Consider the following 26744-nt stretch of genomic DNA (forward strand, 5'->3'; position numbering starts at 1 on the left):
TTCTTCTTTTTTCAGCATTTGAGGAACTAAGACTATGAAAGGCACATTATGATATTATAAAATGTAATATGTATTGAATGCATCATGGTAAATGTGTAAATAAATAAAATGGAAGCAAGTGATGTCAGAGGTGCGGCTGAGGAGAGTCTTGGGACGACGGGAAGCTGGCGCCTGTATGGGGTACTCTTTTCTCTATATATATTAATGATGTCGCTCTTGCTGCTGGTGATTCTCTGATCCACCTCTATGCAGACGACACCATTCTGTATACATCTGGCCCTTCGTTGGACACTGTGTTAACAAACCTCCAAACCAGCTTCAATGCAATACAATACTCCTTCCGTGGCCTACAACTGCTCTTAAACGCTAGTAAAACAAAATGCATGCTCTTCAACTGATCGCTGCCCGCACCCGCCCGCCCGCCTGGCTGCCCGCCCGCCTGGCATCACTACTCCGGGAGGTTCTGACCTAGAATATGTGGACAACTATAAATACCTAGGTGTCTGGTTACAACTCTCCTTCCAGACTCACATTAAGCATCTCCAATCCAAAGTTAAATCTAGAATCAGCTTCCTATTTCGCAACAAAGCCTCCTTCACTCATGCTGCCAAACATACCCTCGTAAAACTGACTATCCTGCCGATCCGGCGATGTCATTTACAAAATAGCCTCCAACACTCTACTCAGCAAATTGGATGCAGTCTATCACAGTGCCATCCGTTTTGTCACCAAAGACCCATATACTACCGACAACTGAGACCTGTATACTTTCGTTGGCTGGTCCTCGCTACATATTCGTCGTCAAACCCACTGGCTTCAGGTCATCTATAAGTCTTTGCTAGGTAAAGCTCCGCCTTATCTCAGCTCACTGGTCACCATAGCAACACCCACTCGTAGCACGCGCTCCAGCAGGTATACTTCACTGGTCATCCCCAAAGCCAACACCTCCTTTGGCCGCCTTTCCTTACAGTTCTCTGCTGCCAATGACTGGAACGATTTGCAAAAATCACTGAAGTTGGAGACTTATATCTCCCTCACTAACTTCAAGCATCGTCTGTCAGAGCAGCTTAGATTGCTGCAGCTGTACAGGCCCCATCTGTAAATAGCTACCTACCTCACCCCATATTTGTTTTTTGTTTTTTCTGCTCTGTTGCACACCAGAATGTATACTAGTATTTATACTTGCACATCCTCATCTGCACATCTATCACTCAAGTGTGAATTGCTAAATTGTAATTACTTCGCCACTATGGCCTATTTATTGTCTTACCTCCTTACTTCACACTGTATACAAATGTTCTATTGTGTTATTGACTGTACTTTGTTTTTCCCATGTGTAACTTTGTGTTGTTGTTTTTGTCGCACTGCTTTGCTTTATCTTGGCTGGGTCGCAGCTGTAAATTAGAACTTGTTCCCAAACTCCATACCTGGAGGTGAAATAAAAATGAATAAATAAAAAATGCGTTGTGTTAATTATTTGCATGTGGAAAGCAATGCCGAGACAAATGGAGGAGGAATGGAGGGAAAAGAGAGGGAGAAGAGGTCTAAGCGAGTGAGGGATGAAGAGGATGAGCTTGAGTCAGATAAAAATGGTGGGAAAAAGGGAGAGGGTTTGTTAAAGGAGAATGGTAGAAAGTGTAAGCAGAGGGAGAAGACAGAAGGAGAAATTGAAGTGAATGAGGGTGAAGTATCGGAGGTGGTAGTTCCGGTAAAGTAATCAGAGACCGATGTATGCAATGAGGATCAGGATGAAGAGTCTGTGACAGTAGGAGTGAAGTTTATGGAAAAAGTGGATTCTTGCCTTTTGGCTGATCCATTTGTGGTTTCACGGTGGGTGAAAAAAGAGTTGGGTCATGTGGAATCGGTGCCAACCGCCGTTAAACCGCATAGAAGAAGAATAAGCAGAAGAACAAGAAGGTGACGTCAGATCGACTTTTCCGGTATAGATTGAACAGCAGAGTAGTAGTGCTTTCTGTTGGACTCTTGCACGTTACATTTTTTCATAATATCTTGATCGATAATATGGCTTTTGACCAGTCCTCTGCCAGTGCGTCTGAAAATGCTGAGGCCTCGGAACTTCAGATGATGATAGCAGTCGAGCAACAGAAAGCTCAGTTTGAAGCACAGGTAGCTAAATGTAACTACTAAGCTAGCTAGCTATCTTAAAGTGATAGCAAAGACACTACAGTATGAAGATAGGCTAAAACTGCTTTTCCAATAAATCCCCGATCACAGTTGTTAGGCGACGTTGGCTAGCTAAACTGATGCGTATGAATACGAAATTGTGCAAAAAAATATATAAATAATACTAATAGGTACGTAATTGGGTGTAACGGTCGTCTCGCGCCAAACTGCGCACGTGCGGGCCGTCAAATCAAAGACACTCCTTCGATATAAAGTCGTTTTAAACGAAAATGAAAACATGTCAGTTTGGAGTAATACCATCCATGTTCAACTACTTAAGACATTGGCTAGAATCTAGTTTGTGTCTTAGATTTCGAGAAAATTAAAAACTAAGGAAGATTAAAAAAAATAAAATTAAAAACTTTTCTCATTTACTTCTCAAACCCTGGTCTGGTTAGTTTTGTCTGTTTCGCGAGAGTTCCCGGAAGTCTCGCGATGTTGCGCCTCTGGGTTTGAAAACTGGGGATAGTTAGCTAGTTCACTCCCAAATACATTTCCCTATTATTTTCTGGACTTAAAAGTGGTTGAAAGTCAGATCATTCAGTATTCCTCTATCCTGTCTATTCCCATTTGTGAAACTGAAATGTTTAAATGTCGTTATTTTCTCAAGGCTATATGGTATTCCTTTACTATTAGACAGTATAATCAAAGATAACTATTTGCAGGTGAGCTATTGTGTAATCCTTTTAAATACATTAGACTTATCTTGTGTTGTGTTTATGGCGGTTTCTTCTTTCTTGTAGGTGCACACCTTCACCGACGTGTGCTGGGACAAATGCATGGATAAGCCGAGCAGCAAGCTGGACTCCCGGACCGACACGTGCCTGGCTAGCTGTGTGGAGCGCTTCATTGACGCCACCCTCACCATCACAAACCGCTTTACTCATATGGCGCAGAAAGGGGGCATGCATTGACTTAGCAGGGAGAAGAGGAAGAGAAGGGGTATGCATTGATTCATTCATTCAGTCACTGAGCCAGACTCAACACTTCAGGGACAAGATCAAAGGACCTGTGCAACGATTATCATCTTGTTCAATGACTATGCTGATCCATTTTTATTTTTATTACGTTTATTTGGCAGGGACAATGCACAACAAAAACATAAGTCTCATAGCACTGAGAAATGATGTCGCACCAGATTTAGCTAATAGCTACTTTCCATCTGTAGTCCCTAGGCAGGTGAACATGGACACATCATACACAAAACAGGCAACATAAATACATCAGACATGTAAAAAACAAATAGATGAGGACATAGATACCTTTTTAACACGTAGGTCAACACATTGCACATAAACATGTTGCTGTTGGATAAAAATTGTTATCTGTAATGATGCAGGCCTTTTGACTGTGCATCATGTTATGGAGTTCTAATGTGGGATCTTTAATGGTATTCATTGCTCTGCTTTGAACATTTCAATAAAAGGAATAGCCTGAAGAGCAATGAGCCAGATGGGAAATTCTTTATTTTAAGGCAACATCTCTCTGTGAATTTATAGGGTGAGCTCATTTTGCATTGCCCAGTCCCCTGGCTGTGGCCTGGGTGAGTGGAGTAAGCACTTGATGTCTGAAGCAGAGCCCTTCTGTCTCTCTCTGTATGTGTAGGCCATCTATCTGATGCTGTCTGTTCAAAAATAGTATGACATTGTGGCCACCCGTAGCATTGAATACAAGAAAAGCCAGCGAGCGTTTGGCTTCCATTGATTAAAAAATATATATATAAAATAATAGCCAATCAGTGTTGAGCTAAACTGAGTGAACCCAACTGTGAATGGTCCTGGTGCACCAAAAAGAAAAATGTAAAGGGAAGCCAGATTGGATTTGGCTTCACTCCAAACACATCAAATTGACATCAAATATGTCATTGACTAAAACAACTTGAATTGTTGCATCTCGTTGTGTTGTCTTCTGGTGGCTCGCTAGCTAAAATGATCCCTTTCCTAAATTAGCCATGATTGGCGATAGGCATTAGTGGTTTTACTTCATTCTCCGTACTGGCCAGTGACTATAACGGCGATTCTGATCCCACCATAAATTCATACATTGTACCCCCGGCCTGAGTGGATGGAAGTTCAATATTTAGCCAAATGTAGAAGGCTAATGTTAACTGGCTAACGTTGCCCATGAAAGGAAGTTAGGCTATCGAGCAAGAATTTTAGCCAGGTAGCATAGGACAACAAAAAAAGTGTACTGTATGACAGAATCATAGACTGTTTTGTCAACATGAACGAAAGGATAGTGGTATTGACGTTTCTCTACAAGTAGGGTGAGTCAACATGTTTTTTTCTACTTGCATGAATGCACACACACAGACACACATCAGAACCATAGAAAGACACGTATTTAGCTTAAGTTGGTTGGCCTAAATTGTTTTTGTTATCTTTTAGTTGTCACTGTGTTAGACTAAGCATAGGTGATTTGATGATGTTGAAATGGTGCTGGAATAGTGGAGGCAGCTCCTGTTTTCTTTGCTACTTGCAGTAACTCTCCGTGGTTCTAAATCATTAGTTGTCCCAAAATGTCAGAAACATTAACTTGCTTGACCATGCTGTAGGTCATGTAACGCTTACGCAGTTTGGAGTCCACGGGGGTGCAAAATGAGTGCGCCCATGAGATGAGAAAGAAAACTAGGGAATGGTCAACATGTACTTCTTCACCCTACAATCTAAAGGGTGATGACGGGTAGGAATGAAATTAAAACTGAGTAAGAACATGGTTGAGTAGGCCCTTTATTCGTGGGGATTTAAAAGGACAGAAGGCAGCAGTTGTGCATGTATTGTGGAATACATTTGACTAGCTTATGATAATTGAAAGTTTTTGTTGTTGGAACGATTACATAGTTTATTGAAGAATAAATAGGCTTTATTGGCTGGCTACGTGCATGACATGCCGAAGGGTGTGTGTCACTTTAAGAACTTGAATGGAAAATAAAAGAAGGGTTTGTATAACGACATACTAGAGAATCAAAAGTGAAAGTAAAGTGATCCTATGCGTTGCAAAAGCCTCGACTTTATATTTGACTACTTTCAACAGGTTCGTATAGCGTTTAGAATGTATTTGACTGTGTACTTGGCATTGTCAATTGGGTATTTTATTAGGATATGATTACGTGATATGTTTGGCCCTCCATAAGGCTACCTTTTGTCTTGGACTAAATAAATATAACTTCCACAGATACCGACTATGGAACTAGAAGAGATCACTTTTTCTGGCTGGACTGCAATTGAGGAGAAGAATCTCCATGCAGGCGAGAAGCCAAAAGACGAGAAAGTTTACACCATGTACCATGGCACGTTTCTCAAGTATGTCCAGCATATTATCACCAGTGGGTTCCAACGCTCCAGGGATGGAATGTTGGGATCGGGGGTCTACGTGAGCCGTAATATCGACAAAGCAAAGTGTTACCCGCTGAATGCTGACAAGAAGGAAGCGGTAGTGTTGAAGTTAAAGGTGCGGGTTGGCAAGGTGAAGAAGATCGACATTGATAACCATCCGCTTCAGAAGTCATGGCACCAGAATGGTTACGACAGTTGCTGGGTGCCACCAAACTGTGGCTTTACCGCTATTAAATCTGGCCGTGAAGAGGATTGCGTCTGGGATCCCGCCCGGATTGTGGTGGTGGATGTGGCCTGCTGTCTGGACGATAAAACGCGCTGGGACCTCCGAAAGCAAATACGCGGCATGAATAACCATGGCGCAAAAGACGGGTGCAGCCAGTGCCACCAGAATACCTCAAACACTGGGTCTCACCCTATCCAAAGCTGTTGGACATGCACCAAACAGATTTGCCCCTTTCAGAAGAAGCATGTGTGCAACAAGTAACTACTTGCACAAACAACTAGTCCTACTTTGCTTGATGTCATGTTTTAATGTATTTTGTGTAATCATTGCAACCCAATTGTATTGGGATCGAATTTGTTAACGGACTTGCCTGGTTAAATAAAGGTTCAATTGTATTTGAGAATCCATTGATTAGACAAATTAAGCAATATATAGGGCGACATGGGAAAACAACTTGACATTATGTCAAATTAAGAATTTACATTGGACGTTTTTGTTGTAGCCTATTATTTTGCATGTGATATACGGTAGCCGATGCTTTTTTTTATTTTTAAATGGACCATACAGAAGCCAGCCTAGGCTACTTTGTTTCCTAATAGGCTGCAATAATATCAAACGAGGAAAATGTGTAATATTTGACGGATACAGCTGTTTCTCGTGCCGACTTCACGTGCTAGTCAGAACTAGGAAACTAATTTCCGACTCGTTGAACTGGGCAAAACTAATCAGTTAGCGAGTCTGACATTTCAGAGTTTCCTAGTTCCGATAAGCACGTGAACGCGGTATCAGTCAATGGACAAGCGTGTGTTCAGACACTTGTCAAGCTTCTCCGCCTGATGACCAATGGACAGGACATCTACTTCATGGGTCATCATGACGAAGTGCCGGGAGATATGCGCGTTAGCCTGCTAGTCGGAACTAGGAAACTCAGAAATGTCCGATTAGTTAGCTAATCGTTTATGACTACAACCGGTTAGTAAATTGGACATTTCAAAGTTTCCTAGTTATGACTGGCACGTGAACGCGGCATTAGCCAGGTGCAGAGTCATACAGTGTGTGTATATATCTGGTTAGGTGCACCTTCACCTCAGTAGGTGGCGGTACTTACTGTAAACATCATGGACACCTGTTTCAGAGATTAGAGCAAGATGGCTCCATGGGAAACCAGGAAGTAAATAAATGTCATTGAAGAGATTTAAGCAAAGAGACTCGAGAATATCAATTATGACAATTTCAAAACGTTTGCGGTAAGTTTATGTCCCAATTTGTTTTACAGTGGAACTATATGTAAAAATGCAGAGCATCATGAACAAAAACGCGATAGTTTGTCTCTGATATAAACAACCCAAATACTGTTGATTAGCTTAATTTGTGTTTGTTTGATTTTAAAATATGATATTTGCTTGAGGTTAGCACTGCAGCTGTGATATAAACCAAATTTGCCCTTGGTAGATCTGTCCTTCAGCGACACGAAATGTGCCCTGACCACCATAATCCCTTGCCGATCAGCGGAGCTCTCCTTTCAGCACAACCCACGCTATCGGGGCCAGTTTGCATGCCTGGGGGGATGAATGGGATTTCGTTTGTGAGATACCTGTAAGTGGGGAGTAACAGAGCAAAACCATGTTTTTCCTTGTCGAATGTCTCCCATTTTATGAAATGGATGGTTGTTTACGGCAAAAAATGTTAATAGGCGGAAATACCAACTTCGAATATATTTGAACGTGAGCTTTACTTTTTGGTAGCTGATTAATTGACCACTCTCCAAGTCAATGGTTCTCATTCAATGCTGTCCTGCCTGACATATTTTTATTTAACGAGGCAAGTCAGTTAACAAATTCTTATTTACAATGATGGCCTACCGGGGAACAGCGGCCTTGTTCAGGGGCAGAACGACAGATTTTTATCTTGTCAGCTCAGGGATTCGAGCCATCAACCTTTCGGTTACTGGCCCAGCGCTCTAACCACTATGCTACCTGCCGCCCCGGTAGTTACATAGTCACACATGGATGCCAATGGAAGCCAGGCTTCCCCAAATATTTGACCAATAAATACATACAAATTATACAATTTCTCTTTCATGTCTCTCTGTGTTTGAATAATTGTCCGTCAATTCGCAAGTGGCTGAATCTCACCGGAGAAATCATCCGACCGAGGTAAATAGCGCCCCTATGTCTCAGTATGTGTGGCCCATGTTTCTGAGGCTGTCTGGACCAAAAGAGTATAACAAGTTGCCGCCATAGCATTTGATTGATGGGATGTCAGCAAGTTTATGGCCTCAACGTTGAGCTGAGCTCAACTGTGGGTTACCTAGGTGCAGCAAAACACCCCACAAGGGAAGTTTGGATTTGGCTTCAGACCTTTGCAAAACGTAATTTTTTTTAGAAAACGTGTCTGTTTCTGGTCTGATTGTGTTGATGTCCTACAGTAGCTAGTTTGCTAAATCGGCCCTTTCATAAGCCATGGGTGGAGATGGGGATTTTGACTTAATTCTCTGTACATGCCGATGATTGACTTCGATTCTGATCTAACCATGAATTGATATGTTGTGCCACTGGCCTGCGACAATTGAAGTTCAATTGACACAGAACTAGACACAGAACTAGACACAGAACTCTTTGGCCTAGATGTAGGCTCACATTAACTAGCTAATTTTGCTAGGGAGTCAGGCTAGCAAGCATTTTAGCTAGGTAGCCTATTACATCAAGGTAAACATTTATTTTATATTCACACATTAGGACGTGCAACAGACATTCAACAGACATTCGCCAAACGCCATTTAAAATGGTAAAAATCCACAACTAATTAATTGTCACAAAGATAAAAATAGATATGGTTTATTCTATCAATGTCTAGCATACTTTTACAACCTTTGTTTTTAGTAGAATTGTTTTTCTCCAGTTTTGACTTGATATAAATACATAAAATCTATAAGATGTCATTTAAAGTGGTATAAATTAATAACAAATTCACTGTCACAGAATCATCAAACTAGATAGAATAAATCATAAAAATGTCTAGCATACTTTTACAACCTTTGTTTTGAATAAAAATTCCAGTTTTGACTTGATAGAAATGCATAACATCTCAAACATTGCATTTAAAGATGAAGAAATCAATAACTAATTATGTAATTGGCTCAAATAAAAAAAAATGCATTTATTTAAAATAGCTTTAAAGAAATGTTAATTTCAAGTGTTATTATATGTTCTATATGAAGTTAGACAATGTTTACAATCTTAAATTGTATGCCAAATCAATGTTTGCATTTTTAGTGCAACAGTTCCACATCTTAAAGTAGTTACAAGGCACAACAGTCATTTATTTATACGCCTCTAATTTAACAGCAAAGAGGCCTCTTCCAATCATTTTCTTTGTCGTCCCCAGACAAGCTGAATGGTACCATCTCTGGCACACAGCATTCTATCTGCAATATTAACAACATAAAACAACGTTGTTTATTTACATGTAAATTACAGTTCTGGAATACCCAAATTATGTTACATGCTTTTGCAATTAGGAAAATGTTCAAATTAAATTGGATTTTTGTTCAATTGGTGAATTGACTTTAAATGACGTGCATTTGACCACAACCCTGACAAAAGCACACATAACTGTGGTGTTAATCATCGTTGAGTGTTCAGGCAATATAAATCATGAAGTAATAAAGGAATACATTTGCAAAAAAACGTATGTGTTGATGAAAAAGGTTCCACACATCAATGTTGTAATATCAAACATTACATTAATAATCGCAGTCTTTGAAATCCAAATCAGTTTAATCGTCACTTGTGCCAGATACATGTGTACCTATTACAGTGAATTGCTGTCATAGTATGTATCTAGTATCTCTCATAGTAGAATAATAAAATGGGTCATGATAATAGAACATTAGCGCAATAATACAAGGATAACCCACTGATTTTTAAAAAGTGCGCACACAGAAATCAGTACCATGGACAGCCACAGGATATTTAGCAACATTGATTGGACTAAATCGTTTTTGTTATCTTTACGTTTGCTGTCAGTATATTTAACTAAGCACATATAGCCTTGTTGATTATGATTAAATATTTACGTTGAAATGGTGCTGGAATAGCGGAGGCAGTGCTCCTGTTGTCTTTGTGCGGACTTGCGGTAATTCCGTGGTTCTAAAGCAGTAGTTTAGTAAACTGTCCAAAACACAAACTTGCTAGACCATGCTGCAACATCTAGCCGGACTTCACCGGATAGATGTTGCTCTCCGATTTTGAGATGAAACAAATTATGTGTAGTTGAATTTATTCCGCCACTGTGATTGTCTTTTTGTTGTCAAGGCTTTATTGTATATCCCCGTGGCATATGAACAAATGTTTTTTTTTAACTGGGTGGATAGAGCCCTGAATGCTGATTGGCTGACAGCCGTGGTATATCAGACCTTATACTACGGGTATGACAAAACATTTATTTTTAAGGCTCTAATTACTTTGGTAAACAGTTTGAAATAGCAATAAGGCACGTCAGTGGTTTGTGATATATGGCCAATATACCATGGCTAAGGGCTGTGTCCAGGCACTCCGTGTTGCGTCGTACTCAAGAACAGCTCTTAGCCATAGTATATTGGCCATATACCACACCACCTCGGGCCTTATTGCTTAAATAGACCATAGCAGTGCGTGGATAAAACCACTGAGGAAGCCAAACCAAATTATAACCTATGTTGTGATAATTGCATTGTTTGCTCTATAACCGGATTGTTCATATGCCACCGTGATATACTATAAGACATTGACAACAAAAAGACAAGTCATACACTGGCGGAATACATTGAACTACAAGCTCATACAGTAACTCATGCTTTTGTGGTGTTTCAGTTACGGTAGGTTTTTATAGCCTAATTGTTACTGAGTTAGATAGCTAGCTACAGTGCCTTGCGAAAGTATTCGGCCCCCTTGAACTTTGCGACCTTTTGCCACATTTCAGGCTTCAAACATAAAGATATAAAACTGTATTTTTTTGTGAAGAATCAACAACAAGTGGGACACAATCATGAAGTGGAACGACATTTATTGGATATTTCAAACTTTTGTAACAAATCAAAAACTGAAAAATTGGGCGTGCAAAATTATTCAGCCCCTTTACTTTCAGTGCAGCAAACTCTCTCCAGAAGTTCAGTGAGGATCTCTGAATGATCCAATGTTGACCTAAATGACTAATGATGATAAATACAATCCACCTGTGTGTAATCAAGTCTCCGTATAAATGCACCTGCACTGTGATAGTCTCAGAGGTCCGTTAAAAGCGCAGAGAGCATCATGAAGAACAAGGAACACACCAGGCAGGTCCGAGATACTGTTGTGAAGAAGTTTAAAGCCGGATTTGGATACAAAAAGATTTCCCAAGTTTTAAACATCCCAAGGAGCACTGTGCAAGCGATAATATTGAAATGGAAGGAGTATCAGACCACTGCAAATCTACCAAGACCTGGCCGTCCCTCTAAACTTTCAGCTCATACAAGGAGAAGACTGATCAGAGAGGCAGCCAAGAGGCCCATGATCACTCTGGATGAACTGCAGAGATCTACAGCTGAGGTGGGAGACTCTGTCCATAGGACAACAATCAGTCGTATATTGCACATCTGGCCTTTATGGAAGAGTGGCAAGAAGAAAGCCATTTCTTAAAGATATCCATAAAAAGTGTTGTTTAAAGTTTGCCACAAGCCACCTGGGAGACACACCAAACATGTGGAAGAAGGTGCTCTGGTCAGATGAAACCAAAATTGAACTTTTTGGCAACAATGCAAGACGTTATGTTTGACGTAAAAGCAACACAGCTGAACACACCATCCCCACTGTCAAACATGGTGGTGGCAGCTTCATGGTTTGGGCCTGCTTTTCTTCAGCAGGGATAGGGAAGATGGTTAAAATTGATGGGAAGATGGATGGAGCCAAATACAGGACCATTCTGGAAGAAAACCTGATGGAGTCTGCAAAAGACCTGAGACTTGGACGGAGATTTGTCTTCCAACAAGACAATGATCCAAAACATAAAGCAAAATCTACAATGGAATGGTTCAAAAATAAACATATCCAGGTGTTAGAATGGCCAAGTCAAAGTCCAGACCTGAATCCAATCGAGAATCTGTGGAAAGAACTGAAAACTGCTGTTCACAAATGCTCTCCATCCAACCTCACTGAGCTCGAGCTGTTTTGCAAGGAGGAATGGGAAAAAATTTCAGTCTCTCGATGTGCAAAACTGATAGAGACATACCCCAAGCAACTTACAGCTGCAATCGCAGCAAAAGGTGGCGCTACAAAGTATTAACTTAAGGGGGCTGAATAATTTTGCACGCCCATTTTTTCAGTTTTTGATTTGTTAAAAAAGTTTGAAATATCCAATAAATGTCGTTCCACTTCATGATTGTGTCCCACTTGTTGTTGATTCTTCACAAAAAAATACAGTTGTATATCTTTATGTTTGAAGCCTGAAATGTGGCAAAAGGTCGCAAAGTTCAAGGGGGCCGAATACTTTCGCAAGGCACTGTAGCTCAGTCTGGATGCAGACAGTTGTATTGAAATGAATGGGTTGTCTCAATTGTTCCTCCAAGTTTAGGCTATCCATTTAGACTCCACACAAACCGTGTTAATGTTATGTCTTTGTCTCCCACTGCCCAGATACTAGAGTCTGCATGGCCCTCCCACCACCAGTGTACTGAATGCAAGTAGCTACATATACAAATGAAAGTAGTGTCTCAAATGTTGATTCACGTTTATCCATTTTGGCTGACCCCTAAAACCTTACGTCTTCGTCTCCCAGATACTAAAGACAACATGGTCCTGAGTGTTTTTCCTACCACCAGTGTAACGAGTTGGAAAGAAGACTGCCCGCCCAAGCATTGATGAGGCCCGGAAGTTATAATGAAGCGTAAGTATACATGTAGAATATGGAATACTATTTCATATGGAATACTGTAAACCAGATGCGGGGAGTAACTCATTACTAATACTCACATTACTGTAATTGAGTAGCTTTTCGAAGTACTTTTATAAAAATGTTAAAAGTCAGTCATTTTACTTCTACTTGATTAAAATGTCATCGAAGTAATAATACTTCTACTTGAGTAGGCTATTTTAGTACTCTTCCTACTCCTGCTGTAAACCATGCACAAAATGTCTGGACTCAATACAGATGAATGTCCTGCACACAGCAATAGACTGTATAGGAGTATAGCATGTTCTGAGCAAAAGGACACAATTTGTGTGTGTGTGTGTGTGCGCGTGCGTGGCGGGCTTGTGCAAGAGTGTGAGTGTCTTCCTTACTGTACAACATTGTCTAGTCACATTCTTTAATCTCCTGGCCTGAACCAATATGGCTAAATACCTCCGCCAGGTGAAAAAAACAAGAGACCCGTATCCTTCGTTCCGACTCACGGGACAATTATCTCTACTTCCTGGTATTCACCATAATTAATGGACAGGCTCTGGAGCAGAAGACATGTTTCTTTTTGGTTTTTACATCAATTCCTATTGGAAATTGATACCTGGTAGGGGTTGGGGGGGGGAGTAGAGAGGATAAAGTGTTTACTTTTCTTCAGACCCCTTTCCTCAGCTTTAATTGGTAGGGCTGCTGTGATTTAAAAAAATATGGATTGTGCTTCTAAAGTTTTTTTGTGTATTCCTTATTTGTTTATCTGTTGCATGACTTCATTTTGTAGCTGAAATTAATATCTGAAAAGAAACATTTTGTATTTGACCTACAATCGGTCATGATTGGCCATATGTAATTTTAAGAATTTCGTAGACTGTGTAGTAACGTTGTAACATTGATTGTTGTTGTTGTTAGAAGTATTTGTACCTTTAGAAATTCACAGATTACGTAATAGAGAAAAGGTAGAAAAATTGACCCAGCAAAATAGCAAAAACCAACACACTGCTGGGTTAAAATAACCACAATTATGGGTAAATCATTCACGGAACCCATCAATGCTGAGTCAAAATAACCCAGTGTTGGGTATGTACTATAGTGACCCAGCGCTGGTTTACAGAAATGACCCAAATGGGTAATTATTGACCCAGCATTTTGTTTGTTACGTTGCAAGAGTGGTGGCTGAATATATAATATCCACAGAGGAACATTTGACTGGGAAAAATGACAGTTTTTAGTTCATGAGCCTACTTGTTTTCATTAGAGCCGATACAAATCCAAAATCAAATAAGATGTCCAAATGCAATATGGCTGCCACAATATTATTAAAGGTCCAATGCAGTCATTTTAACTCAATATCAAACCATTTCTGTTTAACAATTAAGTACCTTGCTGTGATTGTTTTCCATAAAAATGGTAATTAAATAAAATCGCAAAGAGCAATTTCTCAAGCTGAATTTTGCTAGGGCTGTCTGGGGGTGGTATGAGTGGGGAGGGGAAAACTGAAAACTAGCTGTTATTGGCAGAGCAGTTTGGAACTCTTTTCTTATTGGTCTAACTAATTTTCTGCCTGGTGATATCACCTGGCAGGCCAAAACTCCATCCCACTAAAACAGGCATAAATGTCAGGCAGTCTTTTCAAACAGCTTTTACACTAAAAGGCCATTATCATAATTTTCACAATTTCACAGTATTATTCCAACCTCCTAGTGGAAATATATTTAGAACACAGGAAAATCAAATTTTTGGTAAAGTTCATGATGCCGTTGACCTTAACAAGAGCCACTGGATCAGTGGAAGCAAAATAGCCCCATAACATAAAAAATACACCATCATATTTTACAGTAGGTATTCTTTAATATGCTTCTGTTTTTCAATGCCAAACCCACCACTGGTGTGTGTGTGTGTGGCTAAAGAGATGTATTTTTATGTCATCTGACCATCAAATCCAAGTGTCAATGCCGTTTATCAAACTCCAGGCCGTGTCCAGGCTGTCAGATGACATGAAAAAAGAGCTATTTGACCATGCACACAAGTGGTGGGTTTGACGTCTACAAACAGAAGCATATGCAGAAAAGTACCTACGGTAAAATATGGTGCTGCATCTTTGATGTTATGGTGCTTTTTTTTGCTTCCACTGATCCATGGGCCCCTTTTAAGGTCAACGGCATCATAACAAGTAGGACATTTTAGCTAAAAACCTGGTTTCTTCTGCCAGCAGCCTAAACTTGGCCACAAGTGGATCTTCCAGCAAGACAATAACCCCAAGCACACATCAAAATCCACAAATAAATACTTAATTGGCCACAAAATCAACATTTTGCAATAGCCATCTCAGTCTCGGGACTTGAAATCAATTAGAATACATGGTTTGAATCTGAGAGGGCAGCCCATAATCGCAGATGAAGGATATCAAGCATCTGGAAGGATTCTGTATGGCAAAATTGGCCTAAGATCCCTCCCAATGTGTTCTCATTTGAACAAAGGGCTCAGTGCTGTTATCCTTGCAAGGTGAAGTATTAAAAGCTATCAAAAACAGGGGTGTCAATTTTGACCGTGCCTTTTACAGAAAAAACTATTACTTGTTAAAGAATATCTTTCTGTGAGCAACTGTATTAGTGTAAAAGGATCATTTCCCACTTTTTAGCATACATTTTTGCTCATCGTTATCAAGGGTGTCAATTTCGTAACTGACTGCCTGACTGACTGCATTCGGAAAGTATTCAGACCCTTTCACTTTTTCCAAATTTTGTTACATTACAGCCTTATTCTAAAATGAATTAAGTAATTTTTTTCCCTCATCAATCTACACACAGTAGCCCATAATGACAAAGCAAAAACAGTTTTTTTAGAAATTTTTGCAAATGTATTAAAAGTAAAAAAAAAACAGATACCTTATTTACATAAGGATTCAGACCCTTTGCTTAAGACTCAATTTACCTCCGGTGCATCCTTTTTTCATTGATCATCCTTGATGTTTCTACAACTTGATTGGAGCCCATCTGTAGTAAATTAAATTGATTGGACATGATTTGTAAAGGCACACAACTGTCTATATAAGGTCCCACAGTTATCAGTGTATGTCAGAGCAAAAACCAAGACAGGTCGAAGGAATTGTCCATAGAGCTCTGAGACACGATTTTATCAAGGCACAGATCTTGGGAAAGGTACCAAAATATTTCTGCAGCATTGAAGGTCCCCAAGAACACAGTGTCTTCTATCATTCTTAAATGGAAGAAGTTTGGAACCACCAAGACTCTTCTGAGAGCTGGCCACCTGGCCAAACTGAGCAATCGGGGGAGAAGGGCCTCGGATCAACTCGAGGACCTTCTCAGAGCTCCAGAGTTCCTCTGTGGAGATGGCAGAACCTTCCATAAGGACAACCATCTTTGCATCACTCCACTAATCAGACCTTTATGGTAGACTGGCCAGACGGAAGCCAGTCCTCAGTAAAAGGCACATGACAGCCCGCTTGAAGTTTGCCAAAAGGCACCTAATGGACTCTCAGACCATGAGAAACAAGATTCTCTGGTCTGATGAAACCAAGATTGAACACTTTGTCCTGAATGCCAAGCATCAGGTCTGGAGGAAAACAGGCAACTCTCGTCACCTGGCCAATACCATCCCTACAGTGAAGCATGGTGGTGGCAGCATCAGCGGCAGGGACTGGGAGACTAGTCAAGATCGATGGAAAGATGAACAGAGCAAAGTACAGAGAGATCCTTGATGAAAACCTGCTCCAGATCGCTCAGGACCTCACTGGGGCGAAGGTGAACCGTCCAACAGGACAACGACCCTAAGCACACAGCCAAGATAATGCAGGAGTGGCTTCAGGGCAAGTCTCTGAATGTCCTTGAGTGGCCTAACCAAAGCCCGGACTTGAACCCGATCGAACTTCTTTAGAGAAACCTGATAATATCTTTTGCAGCGACGCTCCCCATCCAACCTGACAGAGCTTGAGGATCAACCGAGAAGAATGGTAGAAACTCTCCAATGACCGGTGTGCCGAGCTTGTAGAATCATACCCAAGAAGACTCGAGGCTTTAATCTCTGCCAAAGGTTCTTCAACAATGTACTGAGTAAAGGGTTTGAATACTTTTGTAAATGTGATATTTCAGTATTTTTTTATTTATTTGGGAAAAATGTCATCTGTTTTTACTTTGTCATTATGGATTATTATGTGTAGTACAATGATGAGGGGAAAAAAACAATTTAATCCATTTTTGAATAAGGCTGTAACAAAATATGGGAAAAGTGAAGGGGTCTGTGCAGCGTCCCTACTTAGAGGTTAGTTAGTTATAGTCTAAGGTTGTCCTCACAGGTTTTCTCACTCTGCTCATCTCCTGCTGGGTCTGCCCCAGACTAACCACAGCCTACCACCCACATTGCTATTTGCCAAATTATCATCCTACCCGATTTGACCTGCAGGACTTTTTTTCACATTTAACATTTAAAAAAATATTTAAAAAACATACTCACACCTTTGCTGTGTTTTTGATGGCAATCAGCCTTAAAAAATGGAATCCAGCCAGAGTGGGGAGATCCAACAAGCTATGTTCAGAATGACTGCCAGGGTTAGAATGGTTAATGAATTAGACAAGCTAAATCATCTTAACTGGAACAAGCATTTCAGCAACGGGTGCGGTAAGTCAACTGATTGGATTAGTTTAGAAAAATGTATCTTATTTCTCTTTGTGTAGCATAAGATACATTAATGTACTTACAAAAGCCCAGATATTGAAGCAAACAATTTTAAAAAATCTAACTACAATAGAGCATGTTGGGAAATATGATAATGATGGGTGTGGTTTTGCAGACCAGCATGGAACCGCTTGGTCACCAGCATCACTAGCTTGACCAGATCGTCAGCCTGTGTAACGGATGTGAAACGGCTAGCTTAGTTAGCGGTGGTGCGCGCTAAATAGCGTTTCAATCGGTGACGTCACTTGCTCTGAGACCTTGAAGTAGTAGTTCCCCTTGCTCTGCAAGGGCCGCGGCTTTTGTGGAGCGATGGGTAACGATGCTTCGTGGGTGTCAGTTGTTGATGTGTGCAGAGGGTCCCTGGTTCGTGCCCGGGTATGGGCGAGGGGACGGTCTAAAGTTATACTGTTACACCTGCCTAACCAGCTAGACCATGTTGGTTTGACCAGCATAGACCAGCATGCAATTTAGGCTGATCTGTACTATTTTTTTCAGCAGGGAACTACAACCACTACTTTAACTCCTCACCCTGTTAGGGCACACTCATGTCTTGGTCACTTCAAATACTTTGTATCAACCTTGTACACTTCGTTTCAGTGGGGAAAATAGGGGAAATGTTAGAGTACCTGACTGTTGTATTACAGGTTGCTTTCATGTAACTTGGTTAACTTGTGTGCTTGTGTCATTAAAGGCAGTGCCCATTGTTAATATGCTGGAAGTGTGTGTGAATAAGACTAAAGCATGAACACAGATTGAAAATATAGACTAAACTAAAATATAAATGCAACATGTAAAGTGTTGGTGAGCTGAAATAAAAGTTGCCAGAAATGTTCCACATGCACAAATAGCTTATTTCTCAAAAACGTTGTGCACAAATTTGTTTACATCCCTGTGAGTGAGCATTTATACTTTGCCACGATAATCCATCCACCTGACAGGTGCGGCATATCAAGAAGCTGATTAAACAACATGCTCATTACACACGTCCATCTTGTGCTGGGGACAATAAAAGGCCACTCATCGGCCTCCCGAGTGGCGCTGTACTGCAGCGCCAGCTGTTCCACCAGAGACTCTGGGTTCGCGCCTAGGCTCTGTCGTAACCGGCCGCGACGCACAATTGGCCTAGCGTCGTCCGGGTTAGGGAGGGTTTGGCCGGTAGGGAAATCCTTGTCTCATCGCGTACCAGCGACTCCTGTGGCAGGCCGGGCGCAGTGCGCGCTAACCAAGGTTGCCAGGTGCACGGTGTTTCCTCCGACACATTGGTGCGGCTGGCTTCCGGGTTGGATGGCGCTGTGTTAAGAAGCAGTGCGGCTTGGTTGGGTTGTGTATCGGAGGACGCATGACTTTCAACCTTCGTCTCTCCCGAGCCCGTACAGGAGTTGTAGCGATGAGACAAGATAGTAGCTACTGAACAATTGGATACCACGAAATTGGGGAGAAAAAGGGGTAAAAAATTCAAATTATTATTATTTTTTTTAATTACAAATAAAAGGCCACTCTAAAATGTGAAGTTTTGTCACACAAAACATATCCACAGCTGTCTCAAGTTTGGAGGTAGTGTGCAATTGCCATGCTGACTTCAGGAATGCCCACCACAGCTGTTGCCAGAGAATTGCGTGTTCATTTTTCTTACTATAAGCCGTCTCCAATGTCATTTTAGAGAATTTGGCAACCGGCCTCACAACTGCAGACCATGTGTAACCATGCCAGCTCAGGATCTCCACACCTGGGATCGTCTGACCAACTTTGCCGCAAAGATCTGTACACAATTCTTGGAAGCTGAAAATGGCACAGTTCTTCCCTGGCCTGCATACTCACCAGACATGTCACCCATTGAGCACGCTCTGGATTGACATGTACGACAGCGTGTTCCAGTTCCCGCCAATATCCAGCAACTTCGCGCATCCATTGAAGAGGAGTGGGACAACAGGCCACAATCAACAGCCTGATCAACTCAATGCGAAGGAGATGTGTCGAGGTACATGAGGCAAATGGTAGTCATTCCAGATACTGGCTGGTTTTCCTTTTTTTTTTAAAGGTATCTGCAACCAAGAGATGCATACCCTATCTGTATTCCCAGTCGTGAAATCCAATAGATTAGGGCCTAATGATTTTCTTTCAATTGACTGATTTCCTTATATGAACTGTAAGTCAGAACAAGCTTAGAAATTGTCACAAGTTGCGTTTAGTCAGGTTGGCCGTATTGGATTCATAATAAAAATGTATTTACACCAAAACACACACTGGGCATGAGTGTTGTATACAAATCTGAGAAAATGTATATAATTTACAAAAATCATATTTCCAGATTATTTAACCTCCATCACATGGTATTATGGCAGTCTTTTGGGATTTTGGATGCCATATTGGATTTGAGGCAAAAATCCAGGGTGACCCCAACAATAATCTATTGTGTCCTCCTCACTTAATTGCAAGAATAGGGGCTTTGGAGCCAAAAACATTTAATTTCGATGTCTGAGCCCAATTGTTTTCTTTAGAGACGATTTACTGTAGCCACAACATTAAAAAAACATGTAATTATATGTATTTTTGTCAGGCAGGGCCACGCAGCACAGAATGAGAGCGAATTTGATTTAGAAAGTTCCATTACTCAGCTACCAAAAAGTAAAGCTTACGTTCATCATAAATTTCCATTATAATTCCGCCTATTGTATCTCTGTGTCTACAGGTCTATATTTCCAAAAAAGCAGACAACCTTTGTATTCCAAATTTGAGCAACATCAGAGCTTGCAATATTGTACACTGCTCAAAAAAATAAAGGGAACACTTAAACAACACAATGTAACTCCAAGTCAATCACACTTCTGTGAAATCAACTTAGGAAATCCACTTAGGAAGCAACACTGATTGACAATAAATTTCACATGCTGTTGTGCAAATGGAATAGACAACAGGTGGAAATTATAGGCAATTAGCAAGACACCCCCAATAAAGGAGTGGTTCTATAGGGGGTGACCACAGACCATTTCTCAGTTCCTATGGTTCCTGGCTGATGTTTTGGTCACTTTTGAATGCTGGCGGTGCTTTCACTCTAGTGGTAGCATGAGACGGAGTCTACAACCCACACAAGTGGCTCAGGTAGTGCAGCTCATCCAGGGTGGCACATCAATGCTGTGTCTGTCAGCGTAATGTCCAGAGCATGGAGGCGCTACCAGGAGACAGGCCAGTACATCAGGAGACGTGGAGGAGGCCGTTGGAGGGCAACAACCCAGCAGCAGGACCGCTACCTCCGCCTTTGTGCAAGGAGGAGCAGGAGGAGCACTGCCAGAGCCCTGCAAAGTGACCTCCAGCAGGCCACAAATGTGCATGTGTCTGCTCAAACGGTCAGAAACAGACTCCATGAGGGTGGTATGAGGGCCCGACGTCCACAGGTGGAGGTTGTACTTACAGCCCAACACCGTGCAGGACGTTTGGCATTTGCCAGAGAACACCAAGATTGGCAAATTCGCCACTGGCGCCCTGTGCTCTTCACAGATGAAAGCAGGTTCACACTGAGCACATGACAGACGTGACAGAGTCTGGAGACGCCGTGGAGAACGTTCTGCTGCCTGCAACATCCTCCAGCATGACCGGTTTGGCGGTGGGTCAGTCATGGTGTGGGGTGGCATTTCTTTGGGGGGGCCGCACAGCCCTCCATGTGCTCGCCAGAGGTAGCCTGACTGCCATTAGGTAGGTCTGGGAGGAGATTAGGTCTGAGAGGAGATCCCTCAGGAGACCATCCGCCACCTCATCAGGAGCATGCCCAGGCGTTGTAGGGAGGTCATACAGGCACGTGGAGGCCACACACACTACTGAGCCTCATTTTGACTTGTTTTAAGGACATTACATCAAAGTTGGATCAGCCTGTAGTGTGGTTTTCCACTTTAATTTTGAGTGTGACTCCAAATCCAGACCTCCATGGGTTGATAAATTTGATTTCCATTGATAATTTTTGTGTGATTTTGTTGTCAGCACATTCAACTGTGTAAAGAAAAAAGTATTTAATAAGAATATTTCATTTATTCAGATCTAGGATGTGTTATTTTGGTGTTCCCTTTATTTTTTTGAGCAGTGTATTACATACTGTAAGCTTATGTGTAAGCTTATCATCCTCCCTCCAGCCAGGCATTATTCTGCACTTTTGAGTTTAGGGGGTGTCACACAATATCTATCAATTTAACCACCTTTTGCAGTAAAATATATTTACACAACCATCCATTTTAATAGATGAGACATTATAGATTTGAAAAAACATTGTTGTGTTTTGTTATATCTCAGGTAGAGGTATCTAAAAACAACTGGAGCCTTGCCACCACCTATTGCTTGAAGTGTGCATTTTGAATGATTTGTTTTCAACCCAGGTCTGTGAGTATCAGTTTCTCTCCCTGAAAATCAAGTCTATGAATTTTAAAATGATATCATCTGAAAGAAATCCCCAATGTCCTCTAAGGTATACGGATATTTGATTGAGGTGTGTATTGATTTTCTATTACTTGCTTTTTAACTCAGGTCTCAGCACTGAGGGGAATGCCTCCACCAGAGGGTTCTGGTCCTAACCCTAACCACTGGGCCCTCTCAGAGTTACTGGGACAGAGGAGGCTTGTGGTGTTGGGGGTGCTAGTAGCATGGATGGTCCTCTTCCACCTCCTGGTGAACGTGTGGCTCCTCTGTCTCTTCACCAGCCTGCTGGTGGTCCTGGGTGGCTGGCTGGGGTCCCGTGCTGCCCTGGATGCCAACAGCCTGCTACACCTGGAGCACTTTGTTCCCCTGGGTAGATCACAGCCGGCCCTCCACTCGCCTGAGAGCGAATGGAGGCTGGACCACGAGATCCAAAGCGCTGTGCATAAAGCCATCCGAGACTTTGTGTCGTCCTGGTACCACACCATGCTGACCGAGGAGGAGGGGCTGGGGGAGTTTGAGCACATTATGCGGGACGCCATGTTGGATTCAGTGATGGAGCTGAAGGAGAGGGCTCGGTGCGTGGACAGGAGAGCGCTGGTCCAGAGGACCTTGGAGCTGTGTGGCTGCCACCTGCAGAGCTACATGACAGCCAGGGAGATGATGAAGCAGGCAGAGGCACGGCTGGGGATGCAGGACAGAGACAGCTCCAGCACCCCCAGCCTGTGGGAGCTCTATAGCCAGGCAGATGCCCCCCACCCAGCTCTGGCTAGTCCAGCCACGGAGCTCAGCTATTCCCGGGCCGTAGTGGACCTCCTAATGCAAGTCCTGGTCCCGTTCCCTCACCTGGAGACCAGGACAGGGAGATACATGGTGGGGGAGTTGATCACCTGTAACGTCCTCCTCCCACTGGTCAGTAGGGTGTCCGATCCTGACTGGCTCAACCTTACCATTGTGGACTTGTTCACCAAAGCCAAAGAATCACCGGATGAGTCCCTCGATGAGCTCCCTGATACTCCAGTCCAGCTGCACAGGAGTCAGACCCAGCAGGAGCTCTGGACCCAGACCCGTTCTACCTCCTGGCTCCAGACTCCGAGAGACCAGAACGAGTCCAGCAACAGCCCCACTCCTCCCAAGCCAGCCACTCCAGACTCCCTGGAATCCATGGAGTCCTACCATACGGCAGTGCCAGATCTGAAGGAGGAAACACGGCAGTACTGCGGGGCGATCCTACCAATGCCATGCATTGGTTCATCGATCAAAATAAACACTTGTCATGTGTCTATGGATCTGCTGAGGTCCTGCAGCGGTGGCAGCCGCCTGTATCAGGTTGTGGACTCGGACCTGGAGTCCCCATCGACAGAATCCAATCAGCTCTCTGTGGAGTCCCTAGACCAGATGGACTCCGAGGAGGACCAGACAGACAGCTTCTGTGACTGTACCTCCCCTACCAACTTCTGCAGTGTGTTTGAAGACGAGCCGCCTGGATGCTTCGGCAACTTGAAGGTCCTGGGACCCAAGGTTTGTTTGTTTGTTTATTTGTTTTCTTGTTACTTTATTTATTGGTCTTTCGGCACTCCTACATTTTCTTAAACAGTTATTTAAATTGTATATAAATATAAAACAATACAAAATAATGATGTAGAATAAATAAGGTTACAAATTGCTATGAATGGCTTTGCTAAAATCTTGAGATGCAGGTGTCCGAGCAGCCCCACTGGCCAGCGGGCATGGCGGAGGAGCTGCCCCCAGGCTGCCCTGTCCCTCCAGGGAGGCTGTGTCTGACCCCCTTCAGCTTCGAACCCCTCAGCAGCCCAGATGGACCCGTCCTTATCCAGAACCTGAGAATCACTGGTGCTGTGACAGCCAAGGAGCACCGCAGCACCGGCTCACACCCCTATACTCTATACACCGTAAAGGTAAGACTTTAACATTATGTCTTTAACACAGTGTAAAACCAGGTTAGATATTAATTCTAGCGTGGTTCTGGTACCGGCTCTGACCGACATTTCTGCATATAAATCGATCTTTGGACACAGTAAATCAAAATGGCTTGCATTCAGAGCTAGCTAGTTAATTATTGTGGCTAGAAACTTGAATTTGAAACTTTCCTGTCTAAATTGGGATTTTAGAATCATTCGTTTTTTTTAGCGGAGTAAAAAAAGAAAATGTAGACATTAATACTGTAGTTGTACTATAATACATGTGCTTTAGCTGTTGCCCTGGCCTACACTATCTAACTTCCCTCTCATACTGTGCCCTGTGTTGTGTTTCCGGCTTGCAACGCTAACTTTCCCCATTGAGCTGTATCACAATGACATTCAGACGGTTACTTACTACCAATATTACAAGTTAGTTTTAGTGCAGGCTAGTGAAGGCCAGGTCTTTTTATGCAGCACTCCATCACTCTCCTTCTTAGTCAAATAGCCTTACACAGCCTGGAGGTGTGTTGGGTCATTGTCCTGTTGAAAAACAAATGATAGTCCCACTAAGCGCAAACCAGATGGGATGGCGTATCGCTGCAGAATGCTGCGGTAGCCATGCTGGTTAAGGGTGCTTTTAAATTCTAAATAAATCTCGTACATTGTCACCTACTTTTCCAATAGTCTTGAAAGAGTTCCCACATATTCTGAGTACTTGAGGGTTTGAATGAGTAGGTGTGTCCAAACTTTTGACTGGTACTGTATACATAGAAAACTCAGAAAAATCATGTTTTTGACTGCACAGGATCTTTAACAAAAGAAAACAAACAAGTTTGCTTTACAGAACATTTCTTGCAATTCTACACATTTGACCATGGGGTGGGGAGACATTGTTGCAGTTTTAAAGCTGATTTCCTGCAATACTTCACCTTTTTCCATGACTTATGCCATGTTAATATGATATCTGAATGAGAGTGACTAACAAAATCAATGGGGGCCCCCCGGAGGTCAGGGCCCCTGGGCACATGCCCTGTGTGCCCAGTCAGTAAATCACCATCATTACTACAAGTTTCGATAGGTGGCTAGATTGCTAAATTAATCTTAAATGTTTTTACTGACATGGGCTAATTGAGTGACTGTCAGTGGATGACATATTGCACCTGGTGTATTCTATTTTTTTCTAACGCTCAACAGTAAATTGAGGCCCTAACTGAGTTCCTAATTTTCTGAAGAATAATAATAATTTATTTATTTTTATTCTGAGTAATTAGTGGTTCGGACCTCGGTGTCCTCATATGTAGTTACGGCCCTATGCAGTTACGTTACCCCATATGAAGTTGGCATTTACAATGGTTAAGGTTAGGGTTGGGGTTAGGTCATGGTTAGGGTTAGGATTTATGGTAGGAACGTCCCAAGGATTCCGGATAGCATTGACCACAAAATCAATGCTAGCCTCTTAAAGGGGCAGTAGCCTACATTGGATGTTAAAGTTTCAATGGAGAAGGTGCATAAAAATGGAGGACGGCCCCCATGTACTTACCAGAAACACCTCATTTGCTAAGTTCACCGTAGTGCTCTCTTTTTTGTATTGGCATTAGCACAGTATACATTATCCCAATTCTAGCTCCAAGACGGCGGCAATTTGAAAAAATGAAAAGGTAGATTGTGCTGATATATAGTCACATTGAATTATGTTGCGTATGGATAGTGCTGAAACGAATACTTCATACAGTGCCTTTGGAAAGTTTTCAGACCCCTTGACTTTTACCACATTTTGTTACGTTACAGCCTTATTCTAAAATGCCACTCAAGGACATTCAGAGACTTGTCTCGAACCCACTCCTGCGGTGTCTTGGCTGTGTGCTTAGGGTTGTTGTCCTGTTGAGATCCTGCTCCAGAGCGCTCAGGACTTCATCAAGGATTTCCCTGTACTTTGCTCTGTTCTTCTTTCCCTTGATCCTGACTAGTCTCCTAGTCCCTTCCTCTGAAAAAAAAATCCCCACAACATGATGATGCCACCACCATGCTTCACCGTAGGGATGGTGCCAGGTTTCCTCCAGACGTGACACTCGGAACCCAATCTGGGTTTCATCAGACCAGAGAATCTTGTTTCTTTAGGTGTCCTTTAGTACTTTAGGTGCCTTTTTGGCAAACTCCAAGCGAGCTGTCATGTGCCTTTTACTGAGGAGTGACTTCCATCTGGTCACTAACATAAAGGCCTGATTGGTGGAGTGCTGCAGAGATGGTTGTCCTTCTGGAAGGTTCTTCCATCTCATCAGAGGAACCTTGGAGCTCTGTCAGAGTGACCATTGGGTTCTTTGTCATCTCCCTGACCAAGGCCCCTCTCCCCTGGTTGTTCAGTTTGGCCAGGTGGCCAGCTCTAGGAAGAGTCTTGGTTGTTCCAAACGTCTTCCATTTAAGAATAATGGAGGCCACTGTGTTCTTGGGGACCTTCAATGCTGCAGAAATGTTTTGGTATCCTTCCCAAGATCTGTGCGATCCTGTCTCGGAGCTCTACGGACAATTCCTTTGATCTCGTGGCTTGGTTTTTGCTCTGACATGCACTGTCAACTGTGGGACCTTATATAGACAGATGGGTGCCTTTTTCAAAGCATGTCAATTGAATTTACCACAGGTGGACTCCAAGTTGTAGAAACATCTCAAAGAAGATCAATGGAAACAGGATGCACAAGAGCTCAGTCATGAGTCACAAAGCAAAGGGTTTGAAGGTATTTCTGTCCAAAAAAAAGTTTGCGCTTTTGTCATTATGGGTTATTGTGTGTAGATTGATGAATAATAAAAATAAAAAAAACATTTTACAATAAGGTTGTAATGTAACAAAATGACGAAAAAGTCAGTTTCCAAATGCACTGTATCTGAATTCCTCCATTTTTATGCACCTTTGCCATCACAGCATTATTTAATCTGCAGTACTCTTCTGCAATTTATTTTGTTACCAATCATATTTACATGGTAATATTATCTTATGATTATAATTATTATGTCTCATCTTTTAACTAAATTCTATTAGTCTATTAGCTTCCAAAATGTAATTTTCTAGCTGTCTGATAACAC

At 42.1% G+C, this 26744-nt stretch overlaps 3 protein-coding genes across 7 annotated transcripts in view; all 3 read left to right on the plus strand.

The window, feature by feature from the left end:
• Positions 1-1928: 1928 nt before the first annotated feature.
• LOC110532114 (mitochondrial import inner membrane translocase subunit Tim8 B) lies at positions 1929-6140 on the plus strand. The gene is made up of 3 exons (XM_036988031.2): positions 1929-2127; positions 2928-3126; positions 5359-6140. The coding sequence occupies exons 1-2, from the start codon at positions 2023-2025 to the stop codon at positions 3096-3098; spliced, it is 276 nt and encodes a 91-aa protein (XP_036843926.1). The 5' UTR covers positions 1929-2022; the 3' UTR covers positions 3099-3126; positions 5359-6140.
• On the plus strand, positions 3877-6140 carry gig2o (grass carp reovirus (GCRV)-induced gene 2o). The gene is made up of 2 exons (XM_021615731.3): positions 3877-5217; positions 5359-6140. The coding sequence occupies exons 1-2, from the start codon at positions 5173-5175 to the stop codon at positions 6004-6006; spliced, it is 693 nt and encodes a 230-aa protein (XP_021471406.1). The 5' UTR covers positions 3877-5172; the 3' UTR covers positions 6007-6140.
• Positions 6141-6834: 694 nt separating this feature from the next.
• snx19a (sorting nexin 19a) overlaps positions 6835-26744 on the plus strand; it is a 34332-nt gene continuing 14422 nt past the window's right edge. For 2 of the 5 annotated variants that reach the window (XM_090184335.1, XM_090184338.1), the window contains exons 1-6: positions 6835-6992; positions 12399-12441; positions 12541-12648; positions 21628-21714; positions 21859-23268; positions 23448-23666. In XM_090184335.1, the coding sequence (XP_090040461.1) occupies positions 21691-21714; positions 21859-23268; positions 23448-23666 (1653 nt within the window). In that variant the 5' untranslated portion in view covers positions 6835-6992; positions 12399-12441; positions 12541-12648; positions 21628-21690. Of the gene's footprint in view, positions 6993-7197; positions 7342-12398; positions 12442-12540; positions 12649-21627; positions 21715-21858; positions 23269-23447; positions 23667-26744 lie in introns of all 5 variants that reach the window. The other 3 variants (XM_090184337.1, XM_090184336.1, XM_021615730.3) reach the window with 3 other exon arrangements.

This window comes from Oncorhynchus mykiss, chromosome 9 (genome assembly GCF_057628025.1).
Source record: "Oncorhynchus mykiss isolate SJ-2025 chromosome 9, ASM5762802v1, whole genome shotgun sequence".
NCBI classification, from domain to species: domain Eukaryota; kingdom Metazoa; phylum Chordata; class Actinopteri; order Salmoniformes; family Salmonidae; genus Oncorhynchus; species Oncorhynchus mykiss.